The 10,264-nt window shown below is 53.1% G+C and overlaps 1 protein-coding gene across 1 annotated transcript in view; it reads right to left on the reverse strand.

The window, feature by feature from the left end:
* NOTCH2 (notch receptor 2) overlaps positions 1 to 6,442 on the reverse strand; it is an 88,154-nt gene extending 81,712 nt beyond the window's left edge. The window contains exon 1 of the mRNA XM_055724553.1: positions 6,274 to 6,442. Within this exon, the coding sequence (XP_055580528.1) occupies positions 6,274 to 6,355 (82 nt within the window). The 5' untranslated portion in view covers positions 6,356 to 6,442. The remainder of the gene's footprint in view (positions 1 to 6,273) is intronic.
* Between the last annotated feature and the right edge of the window lie 3,822 nt (positions 6,443 to 10,264).

A 10,264-nucleotide genomic window follows, 5' to 3' on the forward strand; every position in this document is an offset into this window, starting at 1 on the left:
AACAGGTAGCCACTGCTACAGAATGAGCACAAGCAGAAAGTGTTACTCATGGAAACACTATAGGAAGTGCTGTGATTCTCAACGCCCAACCGCAAAGCTCACACTTAACTGGAATACAATTTCACCCAGGTTTAACCTTTTTAACTGAAGGAAAAGTTGTGTTTCTGCCTTGCTGTTCTTTAGGATGCCAAGACGATTGGGAAGTTGTGATGTGGTTTCTATACTTCATCTGCCCACTACAAATTCAGATCCTTTCTAGGAGAGAAAATTAAGAAGAAATAGTGATGGATTAAGATCAGAAGCTGTAAGTATCAAGAGTTCAGCTTTTAAAAGAGAAGAGTGCTATAGGGAAACAGAGCCATAACCAGAGAAAATCTGAAAGGGCTTTGTTGTAAATACTAAAAGGAAAGTAATGCCAATAAAGTCCTCACCCACAAGTTCAGGAAAAGTCAAGCAGAAATAAAAATGCAAAATACCAAAACAATTAATGCTGTGAGGAAGAGACGTTACAAAGCTGGTTTCCTGTAGCTTTGTGGTTGATTATCCTGCATCTAAGAACCTGTAGGCTCCGACCAAAGGTTTTACTTTAAATAAAGGGAGAACAATATTCTGGCAGGGAATGCTGCTGAGCTGCTGGTACATCTTTCTCCTTGGGAGGACACTGTATGTGTTCTCTCTCTCTCTCCTCCATTCTGTCTACAAATTTTCCATGAAGTTCACAGAAAGTATATTTTAAGAACCTAGGTCTCTGTTGTATTTGGTTGACACTTGTCTATAGGTTCAACAGCTCTCTTGTGGGAGAGGGTAGTAAACAACCTACTCAAGCATAGAAGAAAAGTCAGGCTAAAATACATTAAAGACTAGAAAGAAAACTAAAGGACAAAATAGGTTTCAATAACCTTTATATAGCCAGTGGATTTTCTGTCTCAATTGACATTCATGAGAACTAGCCTGTCATTTCAGTGGTGTTACCCATTATGTAAGAAGAGAAAGGTGGAAAAAAAAGATTCAAAGCCCTCAAATAGCAGCAACAGAAGATGCACGGCAAATCCTTACACAAGCTCAGGCTGCTTGCCAGAGGTGGACCAGCTCTGAAGACTATGACCATCGGCATGGTCAGAAACACCAGCAAACTACAAAGCAAGGGGTCTTAAATTCCAAGGGAGCAAAAGCAGCTTCTGGTTCCCTACAGGAAAAATACAGTCTGAAAAAAGAAGAAAATGCTGAAACACAAGGTGCAATTCTGGAGAAAGACTGGTAGATCCTCAAGGTGCAGAAAGGGACAACCCTCCCACAGCAGTACCTCACACCACACAGCTGCTGAAAAAGCTGGTAAGGAATAAGCAGCACTGCACACATGGAGACAATACCCAAAGATAACCAACTTCTGGAGGAAACCCAAAGAGGAGAAATAGCTAATTACACTATTCACTAGCCTCAACAGATTACAGTTCCAGTGAGACTATATACCATGGAAGAACCCACTCGTAAGTGTGTGCTAGCTGAAAATATGAAAATAGCTTTTTTTTTTTCCCCTGAAGAACAGATCGCCCCATGGCAGCCACAAGAAGAGGGGGAAGAAGCAAACTAGTAAAAATCCTTACTGTGGAAAAGTGATAAAGCCTTATAGTCAGCCCAGATTTAGAAAAGATTAGCTTTTGGAGAATTTAAACATGCTGACCAGTTTGCACTTCACAGACAGAGGACAGCAGTTAAAGGACAAAGCTTGTCTATAAGGCACGGAAATAGTTTGTAAAGCAAAAATGCTTTAATCAGATTACTAAGACATCTCCATCGTTTTTGCACACAAAAGCCTGAAATCAACTGGATAATGCAAGACTCATCAACTGAGAAGCTAAGCAGAGCTCAGAGGGGTGTGAAGGCACTCAGCCAACATCCTGTACCTTTTGGGACAGAAACCCCCAATAGCTAAGCTGGTTTCCTTCACTAACTTCCCTAGAAAGCATAAAAAAAACAACCAAAAAAAACCAACCACCCTGCAAAAAAAATACTTAAGTGGATTTCAGGAGAACAAGCTTGTAAGTTGAAGAAATTTTGCTTTGGAAGTTCATCAGGTTTTTGGTTTGGTTTTTTTTTTTTTTAATTTGAGAGTACTAATAGGAAAACTGCGTGCACCACCATCATCTGTTTCAAATCTTCCCTCTGAACATCTAGGACCTGGCAAAAACTACTGATTGGCCCTCCTAACAACAGAGCGGGGAACCCGTCGTGCAAATTCAGAGGTAGAGTTAAAGTCTTCCTCTTGTCGGGGTCTTAGGCCCAGGAAGCTGCAAGAGGGCTGTTATTTCTATCAAGTGCAGCCACAATTCATGTGACACTGTTCCTGTTGAGAAACCACCAATAAAAGCTCAAGTTATAATACAGACTGAATTCAGGATGAACTTGCAATACAGTTTTAAAGTCTGTGTCAGTCACAATATCCTCCGTTTCCTTTCACAGATACAGTTCCCTGCCTTCCCCTATTTTCAGTTTTCCAAAGAAAGCCAAAACACTCAAAATCCAGAACTGCGACATAAAGCATTTAGTTGGGGGGGGAGAAAAAAGTTTTCAACAAAAAAATGTAGGGAAGGCAATTAGAGCCAAAGAGGTATTGGTGTTTCCATGGCAATCTGGCAGACAGAAGCCATGCTCCTGTCTTCTCCAAAGTCTTCCGTCATTCTCCAGCACTAAATCTTTATTAATTTGAACGTTAAGCATGTTTGCCTGTGCAGAAATGCTAGCCCGCTACTTGTGCTGAGCAACGCTTCTGCAGCCGTCCCGGGTGATGTCAGAGAAACAAGATGAAGACTTGCTGCATGGAACAAACAGCAGGCGCCCATGCCATTTTGAGATACAAAGCTCTTTTTTCATCCTCGGAGCAGTCTAAAAAAAGGACATGTGCCCTAGGAACAGACTATTTTCTAAACAGAACGAACGATTATTTCTGCAGCTCTCAGATGACCGTGTTTAGAATGATATAAGCACTGTTTCTTCTAGATGGGCACTGACAGCCCTTGACTTCTATTGGCAAGATGATTTCAGAGTGAATGAATAGAAAGTAAGAATATAACTACAAAAGGACTTTTTAACACAGATGCTTAGGGAAGCTCTTTTTCCCCCCCAACATGGATGCCATTTCCCTAACATGTCCCACAGGAGGAGTGAGAATTAATAAACACTGTATCGCTCCTCCACTTAACCATCATTAGCCAACAGTACAAACTTGAAGGAAACGACACTGTATCTGTAGTTACAAATTGTGACTGATCGGTTTTGCTGTCAAATAAGATTCTCAAGCCCAGAAGAAACAGGCTGCCAGAATCCTGCTGCTGCTGCTGCTTTTTCACCTACTCCTTGTCCTGGGTTCAAATTCCAGGCACCAGTCCCCTTCTCTCAGCACAGACACAGGTTTCTGAGAAAGGGAGAAGTTGAACAGAACGAGAGCGCACTGAAGAGAATTACCTGCTTACTGCAACAGCAGCGAGACACCTAATAAAAGGGAGGGAGGCAACCAGCTGTGGAAGCTGCCAAAAACCCAACCCACCCACTGTAAGAGCCCCAACTGCCAAATGCCACCAGAGGCGTGAGTCCTATTTTCCCAAGGATCCAAGTCCTGAGAACATCAGCAAGACGATCTTCACGTATTTCTAATATGACTAAGAGGTGCCCTGCAGGAAGCGATGCCAGTTAGCCAGATTCTCATCATGCTCCCTTCTGAAAGTTTAAATTGGCATCTTTGATAAGAACAAATTTGATAGGCAGCAACACTTCCAAAAGATCAAGTAAAACTTGCTCTTCCATAAGCAAATTTGTATCAAGCAGACCGGCATTGTCAGCATTACCTGAAGTCCTCAAAAGTCTCTAAACTAAAGCTAAAGATCTCAAACTGCAATCTGCATCAATGTGCTACCTTTGCACCCCTCCAGATTAACAACCTGTTAGAAACACAGGCTGACAGTCAACGGCAACCTGGTGAAGCTGGGCTTAGCAAAATCCAAGCGTTAATAACAGCAGTGGGTAGTAACTAGGGTGGGCTTCACTAGCCAGGATTCCTGTTTTACCGGCTGCTGTCTGATCAGGAGAGGTGCAAATCGTTCACAGCAATTATCAGGAGAGTATCCTCACCAAAAGCACAGGTGTTGCCGCCCCACCCCAGCTTACTGCAACCTCAACTGCAGCCTTTTGCAAAACTAAACAACGGCTCAACTGGAAAAGCAAGTTGCTACATCGTTGGGCTTGCATGATGAGGCAGACTTGAGTAGTCCAAACCATAGCACTCAGAGCATCCAGGAGCCTCCTATTTATTGACCAAGAGGGCTGACATCAGATACCTGCCCTCTCTTGCACAAGAGCGTCAAGACAGTTGAATATGCACCTGAAAATACCCTTTCGGTGACTTCATCTTTCCCATTAATTCAAGCCACAAGTCCCACTCCCAGGGACCAGATGCAGGTCAGTATCTCACGAACAACAGGAGTCATTTATTTTCAGTCTAGATTTGTCATCTCTGACAACCAGCCTTTGTTAAGCACCAGGAGGAAATTTTACTCACAATGCCAAAAATTTCTACAGCATGGGAGGACCTGAAGCAGCCCAGTAGGTATCCATACCCCGTCAAGTGATGAGTGACACCACAGGTACTTCTCCCTCTCAGCCCCCACCAAGAGAAAGAACTGGTAGGGCTAGCAATGAACTGGTAAGTTGCTGGTATGAAGGTACAGTCAAACTAGAGTGGGCAAGACATTAGTCTTCGGGGGGGGGGGGGGGAAAAGAGTATTTTGCCATCTTACTGATCTGTGTAAGCCATTTCCAGAAACAACAGTGCTACTATACACCTACCCTTGAAAGACTCTTTATTTTTCCAGTCACTTTTAAGCAAATCTGGCCAACACACAGTCAGGAAACAGCTTTTTTTTTTTTTTTTTTTTAACTCCAACCATCTTCTTGCAGCACATTAGTACGAGTAAGTCAGATCTCAGAGGGGTTGGGGAAAGGGGTGGGGGGAAGACCAAAATTTTTCCCAGGAGACAAATAATGGCCATTTCAAAGTAAAAACAGATAGACTGATTAGCCCAACTACTCTGCAACCAAACCAGCAGCAGTGGTCAAAACTCTGCAGACAAGTTCCACCCCTAACCATACCCAAGAGTAAAACTGCTGAACTAATCAGCGTCGCAGTCACACACTTAACAACTTCCACTACCACTTTCTCCCATCGCTGCACTCTCCACAAGTCACCTGAAGAGCAATCCCGCCTCCCCGGAGTAAAAAAGGAAGAAAGAATGAGAAGCCGCGCAAGTAATCAATGACTGCTGGTCCCGGATAGCTTTACCGTGCTGCAAGGCTGCACATGCTTTGCTCTAGGAGCAGGACTGCTGCCGGGAGAGGCGTGAAATCCATCAGAACCCAGCAGTTAAGGCTACGGACCGTGTTCTCCAGCCCGGCTGCAAAACACATTGCAAATGCCGATGCGCAACAGCGATGGAAAGCAGCAGTTTCTTCAGATGTGCACATATGGCTCCATCACGCCTGAACTGATTAACAATTAGAGGAGGAGGAGATGTAGGAATCCCTTCTGTGTGTGTAGGTATGTCCCCAGCAAAGAGGCTGGGGCGCACAGGACGCACAGGTATCCCAGGCGATGGGAAACAGCCAGCCCTTTTCTCCCGTGTTTTGAAATCAAAAGACCTCGAGCGCTCAAACCACGGCTGCGACAGCCCGCGTATCGCTGCCAGTAAAGCACGGCTTCCCTCGCGCTTTCCGTTACGTGTCAGCTCCCACCGGACAGCAGCCCCCCCCCCCCCCCCAGGATCAGCAGCCCCCTCACTCCCCCGGGGACAGTAGCAGCCCCCCCCCCCCAGGAGAGCAGCCCCCTCACTCCCCCTGGGGACAGCAGCAGCCGCCTCCCCCACCTCGGGGACAGCAGCAGCCCCCTCACTCCCCCCGGGGGCGGCAGCAGCAGCCCCCCCGGGACAGCCCCCCCGCAGGTGAGCCGACCTTGGGGCGGGGGGGCCCCGCTCCACACAAAGAGGCGGTGGCCCGGGCCGCCCCCACGCGATGACACCCCAGGCGCCCCCCCCAGCCCTTCATCCCCGGCCGGCCCCGCGGGAGGAGGTGACACCGGCGCCGGGCCGGCCGCGCTCGGAGCGGCCCCGGGCGAGGGGCGGCCCCGGGCACCCCCTCAGGCCCCAGGCGAGGGGCCGCCCGCGTAGCGCCGCAGCCCCACAGGCCCCCGCAGCCCCTCGCCGCCGCCCTCCCGCCCCCGCCACTCACCGGCCGCGGGCTCGGCGCGGCTGAGCACGGCCAGCACCAGGCCGAGAAGGGCGGCGAGCGCCGGCTCCGCTCCGCGGGCCATGGCTACGGCCGCTCCCGCCGGCACGGCACGGCACGGCGCGACGCGGAGGGATCGACACAGCCGCCGATGGCGCCTGCGGCCACCCCGCGCGGAGGGACACGGCAGAGGCGCACCGCCCCCGCTTCCTCCGCCGCGCCGCCCGCCACGCCCCGTCCGCCCGCCCGCCACCAGGGGGCGCCCGACGGGGAAAGGCGGGGAGGGGCGGGGCGGATGGCGGGGGCGGCGAATGGCGGTGGGGCTGGGGGGCAGATGGCGATGGGGGCGGTGAGGAGGGGGGCAGGTGGGGATGGGAAGCGGCGGGGGGCGGATGGTGATGGGGATGTGGAAGGCAGGTGGGGATGGGGCTGGGGGGAATGGCACTGGGGGCAGATGGGGATGGGGCAGATGGCAGTGGGCGTGGGGGGCAGTGGGGGGCAGATGGGGATGTGGAGGAATGGCAATGGGGGGCAGATGGTGGTGGTGATGAGGGGCATATAGTGATAGGGGCAGATGGCGGTGGGGGGCAGATGGCAGTGGCAGTGGGGGGCAGGTGGTGATGGGTCCAGATGGCAATGAGGGGTGGATAGTGGTGGGGCTGGGAGGCAGATGGTGGTGGGGGGCGGATGGCGGTGGCAATGGGGGGACGGAGGACACGGGCAGCAGGACACGTTGTCGTGCCCCTGTGGGGTGGTGGCAGTGGTGGTGGGTGCCCCCGGGGGGGGATGGTGGAGCACCCCACCTGCAGGGGCACGGCCCTGCCCTCTGCCCAGGTGTGGGGTGATGGAGCATCGCCCAGGGCGCCAATGGGGATGGAAACCCAAACCCAGTGGTGGCTGCTGGCAGCTCATCCCGGTGGGAAGGGGGCCCTGGGGCAGCTGTGCCAGCTCCCTGCCCCACGGCTCACCCCATGGATCAGCCCAACCCCACGGCTCACCCCATGGCTACTGGTACCACAGAAGCCCAGGAGGACACATGGCTTCCCACGGCCTTGGACTAAATTCAACCTCAGGAGCCCTCCCAGTCCTCAGCCATGGTTTAAAGCGTTACAAGCCGTCTGCCCCACGCTGAGAGCCCTTTGTGTGCTGACATGGCAGCCTGGCCACCAGGACAGGCTTGTGCGGGCTGGGGGAGAGAGGGGCAATGAATAAACGCCACTGTTTTCCCCCTGTAACTCGCCAGATCCTGGAGCTCCTACCACGAGCTGGATGCTCAGCATCCTACCTCCATGATGATTTGTCCAGGTATGCTGATGTGACCTGGGTGATGAATCCCCCACCGTCCCACAGAGCTGCCGGAGCATCCCATGGCCGCTGTGACGGCTCGTGGGCAGACACTGGTGCCACAGCCATGGTAGCTGACCGAGGGGGCTGCGCCTGGCACCCGCCCTCCCCGCACCTCCTCGCCTGCCAAGGCAGAACCCAGATCCCCAGCATGCCAAAAACTTTCCACGTATACAATTAGGGGTGGCAGCCACCAACACTTAGGTTGCAACAGCCACAACGCCAAGTGGAGGAGGGACAGGCGGGGATGTGGCTGGAACAAGGAGGGCTTGGGGATGCTCTCCTGAATGCAGCTATGCTCCCATATTCCCGTACTCCCATAATGGGAGGAATATCTGGCATTTCACCAAAAGCTGCCATTCCCAGCTCCTCTCCGGGCATTACTTATCCCTGACCTTAAGGCGGCCAGTCCCCTGCTGCCTGTGTTCTGCTCCAGCCCCACGTGGGGACAGCACCTACGGTCCCAGTGTGGCGCTGGGAAGGTGCTGGAAAGGTGCAGCCAGCTCTGTCTGGCAAATGAGGCCCTGTGGGGGAGCCCGGCCTGGCGGGGGGAAGGTGTTGCTTCGCCCCACAGGTCTGGGGAACCTGCTGATGGCTCCCACCTTGCCACTCTGACCCCACTGTCCTCAGCTGTCCATGGGGGAGAGCATCCCCCCGTGGCTCTGCTGGAGGAAAGGGGTGAAAGCAGCCACCAGCAGGTCCTCTGTGTGATGGAGGTGGCTTTTGCAGCTGGGGAGGCGAGGGCCAAACCGCCCAAGGCCACCCTGCCTTGCCTATGCCAGGAGGGACCACACAGGGCAGAGTGGGAGGGGGACAGAGGCAGGCACCCCGCTGTGTCCCCATGCCAAAGCTCCTCAGGCAGCTCCCCATCACCCCCATGGGTCTGTCGTTCAGCAATAAGCTGTTTTGTGAGGAGTTAAAAACATGTTTCAGCATTGCTTTGTCCTTTGTGCCCTGTGACAGTCCCATTAATGCCATCATGGGCAAACAAGCCCCGGGGAGCACCACACAGGCCACCCACCCACACAAGTGACCCTCCAGCCTCCCTCACCCCCAGTTTCCCACCCAGACACGACCAGCAGCCCGTGTTGAAACTGGAGGGCTCCGGCAAGGTTTTCCATAGTTTCCTCCTGGTTTTGCACATGCCAAGCCCTGCTTTGGAGTGTCCTGCTGGGAGCAGAGCCCCCGGTGCGCAGGGTGGCGAGGGGCGGTGGGCAGGGTGCGGGCAGGGCGCCTGGCACAGAGCTGTGTGCGATGCCAGCTGGGGGATTAGGAGAGCTGAACAGACTCCATATCCACCACATCGCTTGTTAAACTGCCCCAGCAATCAGGGAAATCCTGGCACTTTGGCGGACAAAGGGTGGGGGATCAAGCCCTCTTTGACTCCATGGCAGGAGCCTCACCCCCACCCCGATGATTTTGGTTGCCCGTGCCACAGAGCAGAGGCACATTTGTGTTCGCCTCAGCATGTGCAGACAGCTCTCCAGCCCTGGAGCTCTTCAGGCTTCCCACCCCGCTGCTCCAAAGCCAGCCCTGTGCACCAGCCCTCGGGCCATCACCAGCGGGTACAGTGCTGGGCTGTCACTGGTGGTGTTGGGGTCTGGGTCCCCCGGCTCAGCAGGGACACTCCAGGTGATGCCGAGCCGCTGGTCCGTGCAGATGGCATGGCTGGTGGCAACAGGGGGTGAAGCATCCTGCCCCCCACCTGCACTCGCTTCACTGGGGGAGGTAGCCCCTGGGGCAGCATCCCCTGGCCCCCTGTGCCCCCTCGCTCTGCAGCCAGTGTGATGCTGTCCAGGAGGGATGTGCCTGGGTGCTGGGCGGTGCTCTCCCCACCTCTCCGTGCAGAAGGCAAAATGGATTTAAAACTCACGGAGGTGCTTTTTTGGGTGTCTGTATGTGGTTAGCAAGCGGCGCTGTACTTCTCTGTCCCTCACCCCAGAGGAACCACTGGCTTCACCAGTTTCGCATTGGTACTCTCAGAATAATTTGTGTTTTCTCGCCATAACCTTTCCATGACACTGCTGGCGGTTCAGGCGTGCAGCCCTCAGCTCAGCCCGCACCCAAACGCCTGCCTCACAGCCCAGCATCTTACACACCGAGATAAACGTCGCCTCATTTTTACCTGCCCCTGCTTTGGGGGTCCTTAGAACATGCCTGAACCATATATCTCAGCCTTCTCGTTTGCAAACAGGAGAGCTGGAACCCTGTTAAAATGGAAGCTGAGGGTATTTCATAGCTGCAAGATGTCAGCAGCAAAGAGGTTTAAGAAAAACAGGAGGGAGAGAGGCTTCCAGCAAAATCTGTGGGGCTGGCAGCCTTGTGCCTGCATGGCAAATAGCTCGTCCTGTGGCTCATCTGCTAACTCTTAACATTCACATGACTTGGCTTACACCGTGATTATCTTACCTGCCAGCTAGTCTTGTCTTAAAAAGAAACAGAGGAGCGCAAAGGCATTCCTGCATCAAGCCCCGAAGGAATGTGCCGGGCCTGAGCCGCCTCTGCTGTCCCGCTTAATCGCCCGGGGAATTCGCACCCTCAGCCTTCCCCACCGCTGCCCTTGCTCGCAGCAGCCCATGGAGTATTTATATTGCAGACGGAGCCGCGCAGCTTTTACCAGAGTTGGTGGGATGTACGGGGTGGCTGCGAA

Source organism: Falco cherrug, chromosome 12 (genome assembly GCF_023634085.1).
Source record: "Falco cherrug isolate bFalChe1 chromosome 12, bFalChe1.pri, whole genome shotgun sequence".
NCBI lineage: Eukaryota > Metazoa > Chordata > Aves > Falconiformes > Falconidae > Falco > Falco cherrug.